Here is a 22,158-nt window from a genome sequence, read left to right on the forward strand (position 1 = left end):
CAAGAAGGCGGATTTAATCAATGAATCAATCTGCCTGCACGCTCACTGCCAAACACGCGGCGATACCTCCAAGCGCTCCCATGAGATCACTTGAGACATGAGCTAAGACTTTCTGTGTACAGAACGGTTTAAATGAAGTCCCCAAGGTACTGATTAAATAAAGAAATCCTTTTTCAGGCAAACAGTAGTGATATCAAAGATTGAAATTCTATCTCAAAATGAAGATATGCTAATATAAGAGACAGCCCAGAAGATTGAGAAGCTGTGTTAGCATACCACTTCATTTGTGAAAATGAGAAAAACACATCTGTAAGACATTACTGGAATGAAAAGGTATCAGGTCTCTCAGGTTGCAGCCCTACAACTCAGCCTAGGACACAAGGATGGACATTTCTTGAGTTCTTTCCAGCCCTATTTTCTTACTTTGATTTGGGTAAAAACCTCATGACTGTGGCAGCACATCAGCATTTAGAGAAGCAGCAAAACAGTGGAAAACATCTATGAGCATACACCATAATCCTGGTACCAGATTCAACCCAAGCCTTGAACAGCACTGAGCTTTAAATGGGACACAAGCTAATCAGATGTGAAGAAATGCTTCAAACCTCTGGTTCCTCCAACCCCAGCAATTATAGTCTCACCATGTACCAGCCAACCTGTATTAAAAGTGGCTACAGTAAACATCGCAGGGCACAAACCAGAACGCCAGCTCACTTTTCCACTCCTGCTCTGCCCATCTCTTTTGAGGGAAGATGTGACAAAGCCAGCACATTCCACACACAGGGCAAGAAGTGCAGATCAGAGCAGAAAAGCAGTTTAGCCCTCCCTGCTTAGCTTGCATGTCAAGCATCAGAAAAGTTGCTTATAAAGGATTTTAGGAATCAGTACTATGTCAGTACTATTTAAGAGTTCGGTGAAGAAGAGAAAATGAAGTTACTTAAAGTCTACTGCCTCTCCAAAACTTTTCAGAAAGAGCTACATTGCCTATCCCAGCTGTGAAACAGCAGTTTAGAAGAACTGGTTATTTGGTGCACTGTCATCACACCTTTAACCTCTTAATATTATGGCTTCAGCTAATTATGTTAATTGCTTGTCACATCATTATAAAAGAGCCACCAAGACTGAAAAGATTCAAGGAATAATAAGATGCATATTGAAACGTTTTAGATTTGTATCCAGTAATCTATGGCAAAACAAGAACTACCTTTTTTCTTTCAAGAGCCAATAAAGCAGATTAGTTCAACTCTAGCTTCTTTTCCTCAGTCTCTCTTACCCCACCTTGCAATACTATAATACAAAAATGCTAAAAACTAGGAAACAGACCTAAAAAATATGAGGAAACTATGGCACTTTGCATTGCTCATCTGCAAGATTAGTAACCGTAAGTTATTTGAGTAGTGCTAAATTTGCAATAATTTAAATTCATGAAGACAAGCTAAATTGTAATCTTTATATAATTTTGCTGATTCATCACAGATTTTTAATGTGACAAGTTATTTTTATATGAAATAAGTTATTTATTACTGGTAAACTCCATGCACCAAAATCATGTGGATTTTCAATTTGCTCAAGTCTTTTATTTCTCTTTTTTCTTCCTCCTCTCCTTCTTCCGTTAAATTAACAGCTGATCCTAACACATTCATAACAGATACAGTTATAATGAAATAATAATTAAAAAAAATAAATAAAAAGCACTGATAAAGATAACCTCTCTATATATGATTCATAAAAAAAAATATACCTTAAGATGTTTGGATGTGAGAGTCTATTCATAAGTTGAACCTCCTTCAGCATGTTGGCTCTGTTGCTGTTCAGTGTGTTCATCTTCAAAGCCATTACCTGGTCTGAAGTTCTGTGCCTTACCTGTAAGATACAAGCAAAAATGGTAAGGACATGAAATGCAAGACTGAAAAAACAGTAATAACATAGTACAACTCATGGGTCCTTCATGACAAATCACTTGATCTGTTCTCTGATTTCTGTAGCCTGTCACACGGATTACTTTCTATAAGCATACTGTCCAAATGTGAAAAAGCATTCTGCTCTTCTCTTATAACTGGTGATGACAGAAAGCTTGAGAAGTTGAAAAAAAAAAATATCAGCTTCTTAGTATAAGTCAAGGAAGCCATTCACTCGTTCAGTGAGAGAAAGCTTCCAAGATTACAAAACTCACCTTCATTCTACCCATATCCCTCTTCCCACTGCAGTGGTTGGTGTCATTGTTCTACAGAATGTGTTATGAGAGGACATGGTGGCTACAGCTACAGGGCAGATTTCAGAGGTATTCAATATTTACTTCTGAACCAGGACCACAAATCAGATTATACATTCAGTGGACAAAAAGCATTCATACCAACCCCTACAGCAAAGCAGAGAGATTACGGGGCACAGTATCACTGAGTCTAGGGTGTTCAGTGGCGGCTGCAGAGTGTCAGCATGACAAAGAGGATTTCTCTAGCGACTGTGTAGAACCAGCACACCATTCAGTCACCTTCCTCAGTCAGAAACACATGGTTGTCACCATTTCTAACTTGATACTCTCAAACTAGCCCATCTGTCATCAGCGAACAAACCAATATTACATAGATATGTGCTATTAAAAATTTGTCACAATAGCGTAAGGCTTGCCTGTCCTTCAAGTTTCCTTGCATTTGAGCATTGCTATATGCATATTATTAGTATTCACGGAAATTGTGTTCCTAATATTTTCTTCCTACATCAGTACCTGCAGCTCATAAACAGAAAATGTGTACTTCCCAAGGAACCCAACAGCAACCATGGCAAATTCATTCTTGTTTATGGATATGAGTTCAGAAAAGTCTGTGATGCAAGAATTTAAGACTCTCATCAGCTTTCTAATTTAAAACAGAAATCTACCTTACGATGTAGGTAGATGTGGACTACCTACATCTTAAACAATGGCAGCCTGCCCCTTTTTATGCAGGGAGACCTTGCTCATCCTTTGTTTGCTTCTTTAGCTGTGGTAACACAAGTTACAGAAGGAACAGCTCGACCCATGATAAGCAGATGCAAGAAGAAAGCTGGGTATGTTTTTGGAGGTGACACTCACTGGTAGGTCTGAGGTAGCAAGTGATACCCATTTTCAAGTTTAATTTGCACACCATATCTGCAAGAACAAGTGGCATATTTCAGCTTAACATTCTCACCTAGACACAAAGCACCGTGAATTCAGCACAGGGATGTACGGGGAGGACCAAGTGTCACGTTTCAGATGTGTGCCCGGCTTAGCGCTTCCAAGTTGCCTATTCCTGTCCTAGTTTGAAGTATAGGGTAGCACTGGAAACATTGCAGTTAAGTGTGGTAAACAACACTGAGGGACTGAGTGAGTAGAAAAATAGCCACAGATGCTTTTTCTCCTGCTTCCTCCCCTGCACATGAGCTCCACCGATGACTCACCCACAGTCACCCAGTAATCCCAGCACAAGGATCAGAGAAAGGAGGTGAAGGATATAGAAACCAGTACTGAGAGCAGAAACCAACAGCAGGTTCATAAGTGTGGGACTCCTCCTTTCAGTAGCAATACTGGCTTTAAAATAAAACTGGTCAAACTACAGCTTTAGTGCACTATAACAAGATAATCTAGAATCCTTCCACACACAACCTGTCTTGCCTGTTTGGCATGCTTATTGGTTTTAGGCAGGATGATTGCATGTTAAGTTGATGAGGTTTATTGTTACTTGCCAGGTTTCTTGTGTCTATTGTGTGCTTTCATTAATTTTTAATTTTATGCAGCTTTTGCATACCCAGCCAATTTGAATGAACAAGCTAAGTTGGACAAGTCAATGTCTATATACATATTTTTTAAACATCTATTTCAGTTACACATCAGTTTTATTAGCAGTAATGCTTTGGCTGAGGAACAAAAACTTTTCTAAAATGCTTTCATAGACTTAAGAATGGAAGATTTTTTTCCCAACAATGCAAATTTAGATTATGGGGAAAAAAGGGACAATTTAAAAGCTTTGAATCTTTACACAGCAGTTAAATCAGCACACTTCTTCTGGGAGGAGGGTTAGGAATCCTGGGTGTTGTGGTGGAGTGATTTGAGGTTCGCAGGGAAAAGGAAGGGAATTTGAAGGAACTTAAGTCCTACAGGCAGTGAGATGATCTCAATAGAACTTCCTCAGAAACCAGCTTTCCACTAACAGAACCTTTCAGGTCTGCCAACAAGGAATGAATAGAGGTCCAAGGTGAGCAGGAACGCAGATGGAATTTGGTCTTCAACAGTATTTGCCTTCTCATTAACTCTGCTAGCTACTTCTTGATTTCCTTTCCATTTCTATAATTGACTCAGTTCCATGCCAAAATTTCAAGTCCTTTTGCCTCAACTCTGAGACAAAGGTAGAACCTATCACAGGACCTTCCTCCTTGTTCTCTTTGCCTTCTCCTTGTTGTGACAGCTCTTGTAGAACTACAGAAGCCTCAGCAAAGAGGGTGGGTGAGTTTTGGGGGCACTGTGTGCAGCATGCTGCCTGGATTTTCAGGTCTGATACTCAAGATAAGTGGCTGCCAACTGCTTCTCCAAGGTCTGTCCACAGTACCAACTCCACATCCAGCAAAAATTGAGACATTTTTACAAAGACAAAATTTCTCATCCTCTATTTCAGAAGGATATTCTGGAGTCTTTTCAGTCTTGACAGACAGAGCAAGGTTCTGTGGTGAGGTCTGAGGGGGAGGTTTGTTTTATAAAATCATTTTCCCCATGCTTGGTAACAGCTCAGATTTCCAGCATGTATAGCATATTCTGTCCATATAACTGGTGTCTAAACAGCACCCAACCCTGTGCTAAGCTTTGTTTCACTTAAAGGGACACTGTAAGGTAACGCCAGAGATTTCATTTGAACTTCTGTATATTATTCTGAGATTGGAGGATGTATTCCTGACAAATCTGGTAGAACAGCAAATTACCTCATCAAACCAAAGGAGAGGTGGGAAAACAGGGACTCATCCTCTCTTGCTAGCTACCCTTTCAGCAAGGAGGAAGAAGCAGAACTGAAGGTGAGAAGGCATGTTCTCAAGAGGACAATACCCAATATTATGAATAAAATCAAATACCAGTTTATATATTATGGAACACAATGCTAATTACTTGGAATATACACAGGGCTAATTGTGCTCCTCTGAGGCACTGTTGGCAAACAGTATTTCCATGGCAAGAATGACTGCCAACAAGGAACAGGCAGGTCCTATTTTAAGGTCTTGGCCAAGCTCTGGATCATCTGCAAAGAAGGAGCTGTCAGATACACAACCCCCTGTGCCTACTTACCTGTCAGTCACACCCTAGACAAAACCTGGGTCTATTTTGGCATCCCTTGCTAAAACTCTGCCAAACCATTTTGCTTTAATCCTTCATCTCCTTTCAGGCCGTCTCTGTGCAATGAAAGCATAGAAGAGATGTTTCAACCACCTGACCACTTCAAAATGAAAATTAGTAAGTATTTTGGAAATATTGATGATCTGATTTAACATCAGTTTACAAGGAGGCAGTTTGACTCAGGCATATCCCTGTATACCCAACATAAACAGGGATTCACTCGAGCAATTCAAACCTTTCACTGATGCAACTAGCAGACTGCTGCAAAGCTTTTAAAGCTGTTGACATTACTATTAATTAGGGTTCCTTGCATATCAGAGCAAGTAACCTTTCACTCATCTCTGGATGATCATGTCTCTGCTTAGAAATGGTCTGATAATCCTACAGCTGCTTTCCCATGCTGCTTTGCACATATTTCTGACTTCTTGATCTGCTTACCTATGTGTCTCCATCTCTGAGGTCACAGCAACCACATATTGCCTTCCTGCTTTTTTGCTGACAAGCAGTTAAACTCTCCCTTTGCACTCTGACTCTTCCAGTACCTTGACAGTACTTTGACCCAGCTCTGGCTGGCTGCATGGCCTGCCTGCTCACTGTATTTCCAAACCATGTTCCGATCCTGGACCTTACCCCTTCCTTCAGAAGGAGGTGAGAAGTAGAAGAGTCATGGATCCAGGTACAGAATCAGTAATATATTTGAAGGAAATCTCATAATACTGACTGAGCAAGGCTCACATTCAAAAGAACAAGTCACTATAAAATGCTGTATAAAGTTCACATGAGGAATATCCTGCAAAAATTGGTGGTTTTAATTTTCAAGCTTGCTGTCTAGCTACAAAATTCCTTATTATTAAAACCCCCTAAATACAGATAATTATTAAGTCATATAGATATGTCAGGGCTTTCTGAAAATCCAAACATTTATATTACTGCCTCTTTTTACCTGGACTGAAGGGGAAGGAACATGTAAGCAATGGCTGAAATCTAGCCTGATTTCATCTTCCACAATGCTTTTTTGACCTTTTCTATTAACTATACCTCCCCAGGTGTCCTTGCAAAGAACAGTTTCCCAATATTGATGTTGTAAATCTGCCAATACAACTTTCAGCTTTGCCCCAAGTTTTTCAGCTATATAATGATTATTTGGAAGTATTTTGTCACTGTTCTCTTCCAAAACAGCATTTAATTGCTTTCCAGTCTTTCCTCACCTTCCCCTCTTCTGGGATCCGGCCTTACAACTTAATTACATTTACAGATCTTATGCAGCCTAGCACATAAAATCATGTTGCATCTCTAGCTCTAGCCACCAACCCTTTTCTCATTCTTTTAGACACCTCAGTCTTCATCTGACCATTTCAGCTTCATCTTCCCTGCCATATGTCTGAAGTGGCATTTTAAAAGCAGCCCTCCCTAGTAAAAATATATGACCTTCCCTGAGTTTGCCTCCTATTTCTGAGCTCACTGTATTATCCACAAAAAGCCATCAAGCATCACGCTCATATGGACATATATTCATGCCTCGAGTATGAATGCGTTAAAACGCCTAAACTCTATGTTTGGTTGACAGGAAGCTCCCTTTAATTGAGAAAACAAACCCATGCTTCAGCTCATATCACACTGTTTCTAAAACAGGAATCTTAAACGTATTTCTAAACATTAAGATGTACCTGCAGTCAGATACACAGTCACGGTAACGATGCCTACATCAAGTCGAAGACCTCATGTCACTAGGAAAACTTGCAGTGACAAATAGAAGCTTAAAGAAATACATCAGTCTGGATAATATTAAGCTGCTATGTTGATGCTAGGGAGTCAGACGGGCTGTGGTTGTTTTCAGAGTAGTAGTATATAACGTCACTACACTAACTTCTTGCAGCAAGAGAGAAGCATGCCAAGTGTAACAAAACTTTGCCAAACAAAACTAGTCAGCATGTGTTACAAGCGCTTTAGCACAGGGTCAGAAGATGTACAGAAACCAGGCACAAAACAAAACCCAAAACTTTTTAAAACCCTGACAGTAATTTTGACTCCACTAATTTCTATTAGTAAAAATAGTTACGAGAAATACACAGAAGAAGTTGAAGCCTTTACCATTTTCCCTTTAGTACAAAGGCTTGATAATGGTCATTTAACAAAGAACCTACTTCAATAACTTTAGTAACTTCTAGCATCACCAATTCAGCAAAGTAACAAGCTTCATTTCTACAGTGTATCCCACACCTACAGCCAAACAAGTTCCCTAATTTTTATGCCAAACTAAAGTGAATTTATAATTAGTGAGACAGCAGTACCGTTGATACTTTGTAAGCCCATTTGTGTGTGCCAAAAACCTCTCAATTTTTCTTCAGTAATTTGTTTTTCTTCATTGCCCACTGTAATGTAGAACCAGAGCCCAGAATACGGCATTCATTTATTTCAAACAAACCATTTATTGATAGAAATCTGTGCATCTCTCTCAGCCATTAACTTGATCTCAATCAAATCATAAAGGCAAAAAGAGACTACAGTCTTATTTTGAAAGCACAAATTAATCAGAAGACTACTGTTCCACAGTTTGAGATAAACTACAAACAGGCACAGCCCAGGTGGAGAAGTTGGCTTATTTTGTAGCCAGTTCAGCAGAATGTAACCATATAAATTTCCCTTTGCAATCCAGAAGAAGGAACATGGACCCACCTCTTAAGTAGTAGGCAAGAAAAAGCACATGAGCCTTAAATTTTCTGTTATACCACAACCTGAGTATATAGGTCAAGTACGTACTTTACACCCGAGTCTAACGTTATAGTCAGGAAAGACATAATGCATCTGAAGTACATAGCTGGGAACTTATTCTTCATTTTTAATGTTAACTGTCTCATCGGCTCATTGAACAGCCCTGGGCATGCTACTTCAGTTAATTACTTTCATTCCCTCTTTAACGGTATCTATAAAATGGAGGTGATATTGCTGTCTACCTGCCAGGGAAACTGGAAGTTTGACGTCTGCAAACGACTATTGTAACATCCAAAGTTAATACATAATCAGATACTGTATCTGTGTCCTTCTTTTCCTATTTAATTTTTAATACTTATGGTTAAATATTTCCTGTGTTACTATGGGTTTATCCTGTATGAAAGATGACTGTATTTACATAATCTGCAGATGCTTTTTGAGCAAAACCACTTCAGGTTGAATTTTCCTGACATGTAATTGCACCTTCAGTCTTTTACAGTATATTAACAGTTTTGTACTGAGTACACAGACCCCCCGACTGTACCAATGATGCCATCAGCAGTATTCAAACACATTTGTTGAGTTTGTTTTCAAAGTCTGTATGGGAAGAAATCTGTGTTTGGGGCCGAAATGATTTCTTTACATTTCCTTTATAAGTTTTTCAAATAAATGTTACCATGCATGGGTAAGGAGTTCAATCTCACATTTCAGAAAAAAACCCCACTGGCATATAATTATTGCTAGTATGATCGCAGTTCCAGCACTAGGACTTGACCACAACCACAAAAAAAAAGGGCGGGGAGTAAAAAGGAGCTACATTTTGCTTACTCAAGGATACTTATGTTTTTATAAATTGCTACATTTAATAACTTTCAGGCTGTAGCCAAAACCAAATGATCTATATAGTTTGTTACTTAAGCCTTCATGGAACTGCTCTTCTTGAGAATTAAGTTCTCCCAGCAACAAAAGTAGCTCATTAAATATACCATGCAATTTCTCATGTGCCTCCTCATTGTCAGTAAAGGCCAGGCAGCGCAAGAATTGGATTTGCAGGGTACAAACTGTCATAAGTGACTCAGCAGTTACACATATCGTCAGCTACAGATTAGTTAACAAAGCAACGCATCTCTGTATCGATTACTCCAGCGGATGTTTCATAGCTCTGTGCTCTCCTCAACCTCTAATCCCACAAGGCCATCAAACAGAGGCCCCAGCACACAGAGTAGTACCTGCTGCCAGTACAAAGGGCTGTGCGGCCACCCCAAAGCGCTCTGGGGCTGGGACAGGCACAGAAAGATGGGTCAGCAGCTGTGGTGACCCCTGTTCACCTGCACAGGAGACTGGAGGCCCCATCATTTGAAGGGAGCACCTATAATTTGGATATGGGTCAGCAGCTACTGGGAACAGGACATCTTTGATGATTCACATACAGAATTCCCAACAGCTTGAGCAGTAAAGACTAACAGAAGCTGTAACGTGCAGGTTTTGAAGGTCCTTTCTCTCATCATTACCAATGGCTGTTAGGAGGCTATGAGGAAGCATTCCCTATGGATTTGAGACTGTAAACAACATCTCTTTTCTGTTACTGCCACCAGTAATCATTTACACTTTTCATTCTTACACTTCCTACTAGTCAGTAACATATACATGTATATTACCATCACACATTCTCCAGACACAGGAAGTAAAATCCATCACTGAAACATATTTAACTTGCCCCCCTCCCAATACCAGTAAATAAGTGTTGAAAGAGGTGTTTCATAATGATATAAGTGTTGCACTCTTCTTCTCTAGGCACAGTCGTGTTAATACTGGACATATGCCAGCAGTTATTTGACAAACAGTAAATCAGCACCTGTCTCTCAGTATCAGCTATGAATGAGCTTACACAAATGTGCATGTTTGCCAGCTGGCAAAACACAGAAAATCCCAGAGCTGCCAACCCAGCACATCTCCATCCAGAACAGAAAACTAAGCAGATCATTTAACTGTGCTTGAGAAATTATTATGGAAAACAAGACAAAAAGCCCACAAACACTTCTGTGCCAAGGGAATCTTGCCACCTGCTTTGCCCCTGGGAAACTGCACAATGATACTCGGATTGGCACAACTTTTCTTCCAGAAGAAAATCAAATGTCCAAAGGACTCTGAACTACAGAAGTCACTGTACTAAACACTAAATCCAACCAGGGGCGTCTCTCTTATTGCAAGGTCCCACTTGTTCCAGTAGAGTGCCTTTCTTATTGTTGACAGAATGCGTGAGCATTTTCTCTAGTTGTGAAGACAAAGACTTACCTTGGACACTATCAGGTGCTCAACAAGAGTTAGAAGAAGCCAAGTTTCCAAAGAGGTGATAAGTACATTTCAAAATTGACGGCTTTACACTAATGTACATTTATTTTTTTGACTGAGTATTCTTTTAGAGTCAAGTTTGTTTCAGCTTTTTACTAAAAAACCCACGTTCTTCCCTTTCAGGGTATAATGATAGAAATATTTGGAAGATGTAGATGAGCTTTCTTCAGCAGAGAAGCTGGCTGACCAAACCAGAGAAAGTGAAAAGCAGTGTGAGCAAAACTCTTTCATTTGTTAATTTGCTTCACTCAGTACAGTTTTAGACTTTACCTGTAGAGATGCCATGTAGGACTGTAGGAAAAAGTATCACGGAAATACGATTTTGAAAATTTTCTTAACATTTTTGAACACCACTACAAAAGGCAAGGCTTCATTAGATCTACCTGGTGACAGCTTTTGAATCACTCCCAGTGTTCCCTCAGCTGATGTTATAAGGTGATTATTACAGGCATGTCTTAAGACTTCTAGCCAGAAAATAAATAAATAAAAATCAGGACTTATTTCAGATTAAAAACTAGCCTTCCATTCTATTGGTATTTCAAATCATCCTCAGTTCTGCTAAATATAAGAATAACAGTGCCCTGCAAGTCAGACAGGTAATTCTGAATGTTAATGACACACACGAGTGGGGATGAAGCGTGCATTAATATTTTGCCCTGATTGTGCAGTCCATAAAGAATAATAACACAGATGAGGTTTTCAATTCCTGCATTAGTGATCTGTTGGACTAAGGCCTATTTATTACTACTTCTCCCCACAGCCTATGCCCTATAATAAAAGCATTGGCTAATTAAGTGACAATGACTAGGCTGACAGCGACTTGGCATTTCAAAAACCAAAAAAATCATTAGCAAGAGGAAGACAACTGTCTGGTTTAGTGGTTACCATATAAATCATCTTAGCAGTTGGTAGAAGGGTTCCAAAAGGCTGATATTTCACACATCAGCGTGACACAAATCAAGCTTACAAGACTTCTCTTTTGACTAAGAAAGCAACAGAATCCTCAGGATTTATGCCTCATCTACATTCCAGAATGGTATTAAAAGGTATCAACAGTCCCACAAGTATCAAGGATACTGTATGATCTCACCTATAATGTTTTAGAATTTTTGAAGAGCACCTACATTTGTTCATGCCCCTGATTGGGCTGCTAATTCCAGAGGCAATCAAAGAGGATCCTTTCCTTTCCTAGGGCAAACCTTACACTAAATGTTGAAAATTACACATTAGAAAATGAAGTTATTTTGAAACTGAAGCAGTAAGGACAAAGAAACATATGAGACAGATTTGAGGTTTCCTGTGAAATTTCACATTATCAGCTGACTTCTTCAGTACTGCCTTCAGAATATTTTTAACTTGAATACAAGAAATTCTGCTTTATGAGTTATGCAGAAAGATATTTTTGTTGTGCTTGAAATTTCTAAATCAACAGTGTTACTATTTTGTTCCTTAAGACAAAATGACAATCATTCTAAATAGAAAAGGTATGAGGAAAGCTTATATAGATGATGGAAAGCAAATCTTCCAGATACTTTCTCACTTCCTCGGTAGATTTTTACCATCTCTCTGCCAAGAGCTTGTGCTCTCCCAGCTCAACCAGATGAAGGGGCTTTTCATGCACATCATCTTCACAGGAAGTCAGAGCAGCCCAATCTATTACTGGTTCTTCAGTCCAGCGTGGCTTATGATGCAACCTCTTCTTCTCAATCAAATTGATTCTTCAGAGATACCTGGGAGTTAATATCTTCCATTGCAGTAGCCTCTACTATCAGCTTTAAAGAATAGGTTAAGGAGATGTCTATGAAGAGCAACATACATACATGAACACAGAGACTTCTGTAAGACATCCAACCTCATGCCACACCCCACTACATACAACTAGATTAAAGACTGGCTAATGATAGCTCAAGATGCAGTTGTACATGACAAAGCAGCATGAGACAGGGAAGTCTTTCACTGGGCTTCCAGAGGAACTGAGCTAGGCCTCCTGTTACTCAATATTCTGCATTCACTTCCAGAGCACTGACAGAAATTGCCGTTCAGGAAAAATCCTAAACAAAACTAGTGCATTCTGAGCTATGATGGCCATTTCAAAAGGTGGAAGATGGTGGAAAGACTTAAAGTTATATTGCAAGAACCAGGCCACTCCCAGAGTGCAGGTGGGACAGCAGACACAGAAATTTAGACTACTTAACACACCTAAAGCATCAAAACATAACTTGATTATGTACACCAAGTTTTATAGGGAGGAAAAAAGAGGTACTAAAAAGACGCTGACTTAGTCAAAAAAAATACAAAGAACAACTGGGTGGGCTAGCAGGTCCAGACAGTTCACATTAGGTACAAATTTAAAATAGTGAGATAAAACACTGACCACTTGAATCTATGACACTGTCTTTGGGGTCTTCAGTTCAGAACTGAATAAAATAACCAACAACAGGGGGCAGGGGGAGATATGGGAGCAAAAACCAAACTGTGTTGTATGTGCTGCCAATAGATGCTGTAGAAAAAATACCAGTTACTGGTAAAATATAATGAACTTTGATTATGTAGCAGTGTGTATATAGATGACCTAATAACTCTTCCAAGCCTTAACTGTTTGAGAAGTCCATAATGCCTTTATTTTTAAACATACAGTTTAACCATGAGACATAATGGGCAAAGCATAACATGAAAATAGATATTCATGCCAACCAAGAGAGATGATCTTTTTTAGTCAAGTGACCTGTCTATTCTCATAATCTTTGTGTCTGAAGCCCTATGAGTTAGTCCTTCCCTTGCTCTATTGTACAGGTTTCACTCTGCACTGTTTATTCTAGTTAGCAAGTTCTGTCAAACCCAGGTCAGAGGCCAAAAGAAGAAAGTGACTACTGTTTAACATCAAACATTCCTGCACTGGACTCTTCCAGGCATGCAAAATTACACAGACACACAGAGATATGTTAATCAAGCAGAATGGACATCAAGTCATAAAGCACAAAAAAGACAGGTCTCCATGAGTTACTTTGGGAAAGCTAGATCAGTAGTATCTCTCAGATCTACCACAGTCAGATGTTCCAGAGATCAAGCCCACTAGCATGAAAATGTGTCTGAGATACATATTATCATAAATGATACAAAACATGATACCAGATAGTATAAATTAGAGGCAATAGAACTACCAGTTTTATCCTAAGTACATTCCAAGTATTCGATACAAAAATAATTATATGTAAGCCTTCCTCACATTACCCCTAAGCACAACTCCACATCAGCCCTGTTTCTGCTTTCACATTAAACAGATGGAGGCTGCTTATCTTTAAGGCACCTTGAAGACACTAAATAAATATGAGAAACAGGATCTCAGCCTCAGGCACAGTATGTATTTAAACAGGCGCACCTTCTCTGATCACTCAGCACTTTTGAAACTCAAAGCACATAAGTTTAACCATACAAAATAAAGACCAACAACCAATTAATGAATTCAGGACCATCATTCCAGGGTATTCCAATAAGAGGCCTTAAAGCATAAGCACATACAGCATGAATATCCTGAGGATACTGACCCATTGGCATCCAACACTCATCTTGCTAAGCCAACCAAAAGCACACTGGCCTCTCTTTGTATTCAGACTTGGCATTGAACCTGGATAGTACTGGTTTCACAGGCAATGGAGTCCACACATCACAACACAGTACTGACATATTGCCAGCATTTGTTTCTCAGGAGTATCTGTATCTTGTTTTTCATATGGCTTCGATGCACCTTACAAGGCATCTTCATAAATAAGCCAGACACATGTGATCTAGAAGGAACTATTATAAAGTAGCAATGTAAAACAATAATCAAAGGAGTAGCTAGTGGTTCACAGGTAAATTGGTAAGACTATCAAGTAGGACACTGGAGGAGTCTGCCTGAAGTCAAACCAGGGAGCAAAGGAGGCCCAAGTACTTCTGAGACAGAATTAGAATTCAAAGTGATCTTGAAAAATTAAGAAATGCTTGAAGGGGGACAACACTCACAGGAAAAGGAAAAAAAAGCAAGCATTTAAGCCAGCAGGGATTAGTAGGTAAAATTTGCATCCCAAGTAGAAAAACAGGAAAACTGTGTAGCCAGACGTTCTGCAGAAAAGATCTCAAATTATAGAGGATCATAAATTGAGGGCTTAACACTTGGTGCTTCCAGTAGTTATGCTGAAATGGGAGGGCTGATTTTCATCTCAAGAGAATTTTTTTGGCCACACCCATGCTCAGGTGCTTAGTATTTCAGCTCTAAAAGGTAGTTTACTTTGCATCGTCTTACGTGATACATCTTATATTCATAGACTTGTCTTTTCCCATCCATCATTAAACAAATATTTAACTGATTTTTTAGGTATTTCATTAAGTGATTTTTAAGGTGTTATGCATCTTTTCCACTGCTCACATAAATAACCTTCCCACATGTATGCTTAAGATACAAACTATACTGACATATTGCTTAGAATATTTAGTGAGATTAGGTTGTTTTTTCTCTGATGACTAATTTCAAATAGTGAATCTCTTTACTCTACAGGTTAAATATGCAGTCCAAGGTGGTCAAGGCTGTGGCCTCGTTGACTTGATTTCTGTCTTCAAATTTGATCTCTGCGTGTTCCAAAGAGAATCTTCGGAAGGCTGCACTAACTTTAGCAGTTTTGTCAGAGCATGTTCCCTGACAAACAGAAATTCTTTTTTCTCCCTGTTACACAAATGTCAACACTGCAGCTATTGGGAAGGGGGGAGCTTTCAACAGTTACATCCATCATTACAATAGCAGTGAGGTGTCTCTGCACTGCAGAACTAATCAGTGACCCAAATATAAGTTGTTCTCTTCCTCTTGAATTATCTTCTGACAGTACCACTCATCAGATGGCCAGGTGTATTTAAAACAGCACAAGAACTGTTTGCAGTGAAAGAACTATTTTAGCATCCAGAACTGCCCAAGACAAAACCATTAATTCTTCCTTGGGTATCCAAACACTTCACCATTCCTCAACAGTCAAAACCCTCAAATTTCCCATTGACTACACCTGTACAGCAATACAACCTTCCCAACACGTACACAGGACACTGAATTTGCACAATTCTATATTAGATCAATGATCCTTATTTTCATGTATACATGAATGATAAACCACAGAAAGCCCATTTTTAACATTCAGCTGAAGCACTGAGGTATTTCCAGTCTCTTTCAAAAGTTCAGCCAGACGATGCAGAGCCAACAAGAACACCTGAAGGAATTTTCTAGCAACTTGAATATTTAGTACTGACTCTGAATCTGAAGGTATATTTGAATAGAAAAAAATATTGGATTTTAGCCTGACTGCTGCTCCAACACACATTTTACAACAAATAGTATCCGTTTCCCAATATGGTATTTAGTTTCAGTATGATGCTTATCTCCTCCACAATTACTTTAAGCTCCATCAGCCCTTACCGGTCTTCCCAGCTCAGAATTTAAAGGTTTGGGATCATGGCTGAGCACTGGTTATTTACATAAACAACCTTTGCATAGCTCAATCTTAAAAGTAAACCTCAATGCTCTGCACTTGCAATTGAAAATCAGAGCAGGCACTAGTCAGTCAGATGCTTCAAACTACATTGCTAATAGTCTGACAAAGTTCACTTTTTCTAGACTAGTTGCTATACTACTTAGTATTCAGGTGAACATGAATTTGAATTGCTATAGTGCTGGTTAACAAAAATTAAAATGCTAGTTTAATACTTTATGCTGAATAAGCCACAAGGTTTAATTTGTATATGAATAAAGGTGCACTAGAAATGCTAGAAGATCATTCATAGCACATATGACCATTAAATATACATCTGAGCTGTAATGTACTCCTATGCCCAAGTTAATAGAAGGCAACTCCTTTTTTAATATAGACTATCACAGTGGATAGGAGCTCCCACAGGAAAGGATAGAGGGGAAGAAATCACTGAAAACAATTGTCAGTTACACAGCAAAAGAAAATCCCAAAGCATCAAAACAGCCCAAGCATTCTTTATGAAAACACTTGAGTGAATCTAGTATATAACACTCACAAAACAATAGACAAATATATAATTGAAAAAATCTCTGGTGACATGGTGGTTTTGGAGGCACCTTTGCCAATTCAAAGGGAAGGCTTCATTGCTCTTGTAAAGCTACTTACGCAGCAAGCCTAGAACTGTCCTGTATTCTTCTTGAGTTCAATTGTTCAGCTGGGAGCCTAAGGATCAGGCCAAACTTTAACTGTGTCAAACCATGAGGCTCTCCAGCCTGGAAGCACATCAAGGTTCTTGCATGAAATCTGATCATCAGCACAGCAGGATTAATTACTGAGGGGGTCATGCAGATAAACTAGCAGAACAGAAACCTTCTTAAATGAGCATGGAACTGCATCTAAGATAAGGTCCTAATGCATTCTCACCCCTTTGTGCCAAAACTGAAGCGAGACCTTGTTTGAAGCTGAGGTGAAAGAAAAGGTTTTATCGCTCATTGTGTCCCTGCAGGAGGTCCGTGGTTGTTTCTGGGAAAACAGACACTAGATACTCAGACTACTACCATGCTCTCCTAGAGTAATGGCACTACTGATTGCAGACTGACACCGTGTGATGTCTAGTTTAGCTTACCGAAAAGGGGAATGGCAGGGGAAGCTTTTTAAAGAGTTAGCAGACTTAATGCACAAGAAGTTAAATCGGGTATCAAGGATTTCTCTCAATCAGTGTAAATTCTGAAACAGACGTTTACCTCTATATGCCACTACCTGGCTAAACCAAGTGCTCTCCTAAAATACAGTATTATTAAAAAAATCAGTCACTGTGAGTGTTGGAAATATACTTTTAGCCACTTTCTTCCCACAGCTACTTTTGTTTCACAATTATCTATAATGCTGAGTATATGAGCACCTTGCCTCAGGGCACTTCTCCATGATGTTCCTCACCAATACATGGTAGAATATCGTAGCTATTTCATATAGTCAATCTGTTCACAAAGCATGCAGCTATTCTACTACAAAACCTTTTGAAGTCCAAACATAAATATGATTGACAATACTGCTATAGGATAGATTCATAATCTAAGCACTGGAAAATGCAAGTATGAAAGAGGGCAAGATCCTAAATTTACATAATAGGAAAAGACACAATATCTACTCAACAACACTGAGATAAACGTAAGACAAAACTACTCCAAAACACGAATTCTGAAATTCACACAAATAAACCAAAATCTGTTATTCCCACTACTTAAAGGTGACAAAAGTCTATTGGTACCCTTACATACTTCACAGTAGCTTTGCTGTGAAAGTTATAAAGATGAGTTCCAGTGACACACAGGACCTAAAAATCAGTTCAATCCATGTTAAGAAATATCTGGATATAAAGACAGGTGCTACAAAATGAATTACAGAAAGCTTTTCCAAACAGGAAAATAAGAAAACCAAACAAAAACCACTGTGTTCTCAATTTGTATAGAAACTGGCTTTATAAAGAGCTGACCTGTACCATGCCTACTACACACCCCAAATAAAATTTGCCATGTCTGCCCATTTGAAGGAATTAAAAACTTGTGTTAGTCAGAATTAAATTTCATATATCTAGCTAAACAGAAAAAAATCTGCGGTGTGACTTGCCTTTCCACAAGAAGAGAGATATATATGGAGATCTGAATGCCTTTGAGTATTAAAGCATCACCATCATAATCTGCATTTTCTAATTCACATTTCTATTTACATCAATAAAGCTGAATAAGAGGTTTTTTTGTTTAAATTCTTAAAGAAAACACCACACGGTGTCACGGAATGGACATAATATATTGTGAGATAAAGTTTTCTGGCATTTCACTTGAAATGGAAATAATTTGGGGAGCGACTTGGTTTAAACTCAGGAACTGGGACAAGGAAACAAATTATTTTTGCAGTGCATGAAAGGCTGGAAGTCAACTCAATGTCCCATTCCTCTAGGACAAACCTTACCAGAACAGCAGAAATATCACCAGTGCTAAAAAACTGGGGTTGCCTGTATGGTTTCACAAATTGCTTTACAAAGTTCTCATCCACTTCCCAGATTCAGAGCAGCAAGTCACTGGCAACATCAGATTTTCTCATTCATACTATTTACATCAAACCAGTCTCTGATTATTTGAGTTAGAGGCACCGCATAGCAAGCAGGAAAAGAAACAAACACCTAAATGCATTGTAGCTTCAGTGCAATAAATTTTGTGGTTTCAAATTCAGTAATCATATGTACATCTCCTAACACACGTGTATCTAGTGTTGGGAGGCAGACTACTAAAAAGTGAGTGCAAGCCCACAAAACTAATCTAGCTAAATTAAAGACATTCACACTTGTATATGAAAAAAACACAACAGCCATTAGTGTTTAATACACCCATGAATGCAAAAATACATGGCAGAGACCAAATGATGAACCAACCTGAGGGGTTTTTTAAGCTTTCCCTGTTTCTCCTAAATAGCCTCTGCAATTGCACAAATAAATTACAAGTAAAAAACATAGTTTAAAGAGTGACACTCACTCACTCACCCTGAGTAAATAAAATACAAGAACAAACAGTTGACTTCTCTGACAAGTACTTTTGTGAAAAGTACTTCTGCTTATACTCTGGTACATTCTCAGCAGCAACTATGAAGCAATCAACATGAATAGAGGAAAAAACTAAACACACACCTTGAACACCTCCGAGAAGAAACCAGAGCCAATCTTCTCACATGTGAAGTCATCGAGACGGGTAAGTCTGGAAAAGGCACTTATCAGGGCTCTGTATGAAGAGGTACAAACTCTTCCTATCTGGGATGCAGTCCCGTCTCCTCCAGGGCCACCATCAAAGTCTTCAGCGCGCTCCAAGCGAGGTGGAAATCCTGCTATTGAATTCCGCTTACTTCGGTCCATTTTGAAAACAAGGTTTTACTTTGCTAAGGGAAGGCTTCTCACATTTCGGGTAATTTGCTGTGTTCTCTACTCTTGTTGGATCCTAAAATACAAGAAATTGAGATTATCATTATTCTAAACATACCTAATAAGTTTGACAGGACTCCAACACAGCTTATACTAGTTTAAAGGAATAACAACAACAACAAAAAAGCAGGAGATATCCAAGTAGAGGCACAAAAACAAACACACACCAAAAAACCCCAAAACAAACAAAAAAACCTCACAACACAAACAAACGTACACACCACACCACACCCAACCCCATAGTATCATAAATAAAGACAGACAACCTAACAAACTTTTCCTTTAGATTCATGGCAAGGATCTATCCTCTGGCTATTCCAAGATGAATAGGTTTGGAACTCTAAATTTAACTGGTAACAACTTCCATTCCCTCCCCACCCCCTTTCTTTTTTACTCAAGTTCTGGTTGCTAAAGCCATCAACTAAGCAGGAGGAAACCCACAAAATGTAACGTTCTATTCTGCTTCAGTAGCAGTTGGTGACCAATCTGCTGTTGCAAGAAATGACTTCACATTAGAGACTGAACAAAGCATCCCTAACTATAGAAAACAGTTTGACTTTCAGTTAGCATAAGGAAAATTATTAGTTGTCAATAACAGTAGCTGGAGGCTGGAGCACCTAAACCTTTGTTTTTAAAGCTTCCACCTACGAGTGTTCCAAGACCAGTTCCTTAACTGGTAGGAACACACGTTTAAATCCACTGCAGATCTAGCCCCCAAGTTTATAAAAACCTCAACAATCCTGCCACAAAACCAAAGAATTCTTATAAGAAACTGCTGGAACAGTTCTTCTCCCTAAGATACTTTTTAAAGCTATATTAATTTCAGTTCAACCAAACACAGGAAATAAGCTACATTTGCCAAGTACGAGAGGAGAAAAAAAAAAAAGGGAAAAGAGAGGAAAAAGAAACAACAGTAAGGGATTTTTATTTATTTATTTATATTTTAAATTTTTAAGAGGATGATGAAGTAATCGGGATGACTCTGGAGCCCATCAAATGCAGCTTGGACTGGCAAACCTGACAGGTGGCCTACTTGTTTTTTTTTCTTTAAACCTTAGACTCAATAGGTTATTCATCTTTTCCACACTTAACTGTTCATTTACAGCACTTGGGTGAGCCCCTACAAAACCTGAACAAAGTGAGCAGTCACAAAAAGGACAGATTTCTCTCTTTTTTTCCCCCCTCGTCCCACTCTGAGAGCAAATGAAAAACTGGAGGGAGGGGAAGGAAATAATAAAATTTAAAAAAAAAAAAAAAAAGGTAGATAAAATAATCGCAAAGCAGAGAACAGACCAGGCAATTATACTTCTATTTAAACCTGAACAATACACTAAATTTGAAAGGCATCTCAAAAACAGAGGCACACCAGCTGTCCTCTGAATATACAGCAGTGCTGCTCTACCCATGTTTTGTATGCAGTGCATCTTCCAGAGATGCTCTGTGCCAACACATCAGAAAAACATCAGTCCTTCCCTGCCTTCAGAAGTAAGCTCTGTTGAACTGCATGCAATTAATTTGAGGTCATCCTCTCAAAAAAGCAAACAAACAAACAAAAACCCCTCATATTTTTCGAGGTGTTTATTTCAACCACCTTAACACTAACCCTGTCTAAATGGGAGTCAGGAGGAGGTGGGTGTAAGAGAATCTTACCAGTGATTAAGAAAATAGAATCTCCATCAAATCCCATGTCATGTTATTCCTACAGAATTTTATACGCAGACTCCCATATCATGAGCTTACTGCACTTTTCAGATGATAGTACCATACAGTCTAATGTTGTGGTGTGGCCAGTTGCCACACAGAAGATCGGGATCCAATTTCTGACCTCATATTCTTGCCCCATGAGCCTTGAAGGTCTGGAAATGGTACAGAAGCACCAATGGGAAGACACAGCCTGTTATAGCTCCCTAGTTAAGAAAAATAGCCCAGAGAACCTCCCCAGCTATAGAGAAGATGCCCAGGAATTTCCAAGGCACATTTAAATAATTCCTTTTGATCTAAAAGGGACAAACTAACATTTGGTTACTCTCAAGGAGATAAAGAAAGAACTGTCTGTGGAAGGAAGACAGACAGGAAACCATGGTGTTAACAACTCATTTTCTGGAACAGGAGATGCAGGTAACTTTGAAGACTGACCAGAAAACCTGCTGTAATTGAAGAAACCATTTTTTAGAACTTATTTGCATCAGAGTAATGCCCACATGCACTAGACGCTTTCCCAGGAAGGGCACAAGCATTTGCCCCATAAATGCACAGTCTAACACTCCAGTATGACAGTAACACCAGATTAAGTGGACTCTGGAGCTTATAAACACCCTTGCTACATCTAGTGAAACAACACGTCCACACCGCAGCCCAGCAAACTAAAGCAACTTGTAAATCAGGACTATAAGTTTAAGTTCTCAGGCATAGCAATATATATACAAAAAGAAAATAGAAAGATTGCTGTTATATTAACTAGAGGAAGATACCAAGTTATGTAAGCAATCTTAAACAGGAGGAAAAGCCTAACTCTGTCCTAAGTAACCAAATACCATTAACAAAATATCAGCTCTCAATATAGTCTCTCAATCTATTAAAAAATAAAGAAACCCTCATACATACACATCCTTTTGATCAAAATCACATGGTGAACTTTGCAAAACTCTATACAAACCCCACAATGAAAGACGAGATTCAAAGTACTTCACACAACACAAACCCCAAAAGGTTTTGCCATCTGGATTCCCAAGTAACCCGTTCCTTCATTTTTGCCTGCTGGAGTTTGCCTTATTTCCAGACAGCTACACGAAATCCTTGGA

General features: G+C 38.9%; 1 protein-coding gene across 1 annotated transcript in view; it reads right to left on the reverse strand.

Moving 5' to 3' along the window:
• Window positions 1-22,158, reverse strand: part of TESK2 (testis associated actin remodelling kinase 2) — a 71,772-nt gene that overhangs the window by 44,381 nt on the left and 5,233 nt on the right. Inside the window, exons 2-3 of the mRNA XM_080348566.1 lie at window positions 19,070-19,373; window positions 1,742-1,863 (exon numbers count right to left, since the gene is read on the reverse strand). Coding sequence (XP_080204692.1) covers window positions 1,742-1,863; window positions 19,070-19,291 — 344 coding nt within the window. The 5' untranslated portion in view covers window positions 19,292-19,373. The remainder of the gene's footprint in view (window positions 1-1,741; window positions 1,864-19,069; window positions 19,374-22,158) is intronic.

Source organism: Nesoenas mayeri (assembly GCF_963082525.1).
Source record: "Nesoenas mayeri genome assembly, chromosome: 8".
Taxonomy (NCBI): Eukaryota; Metazoa; Chordata; class Aves; order Columbiformes; family Columbidae; genus Nesoenas; species Nesoenas mayeri.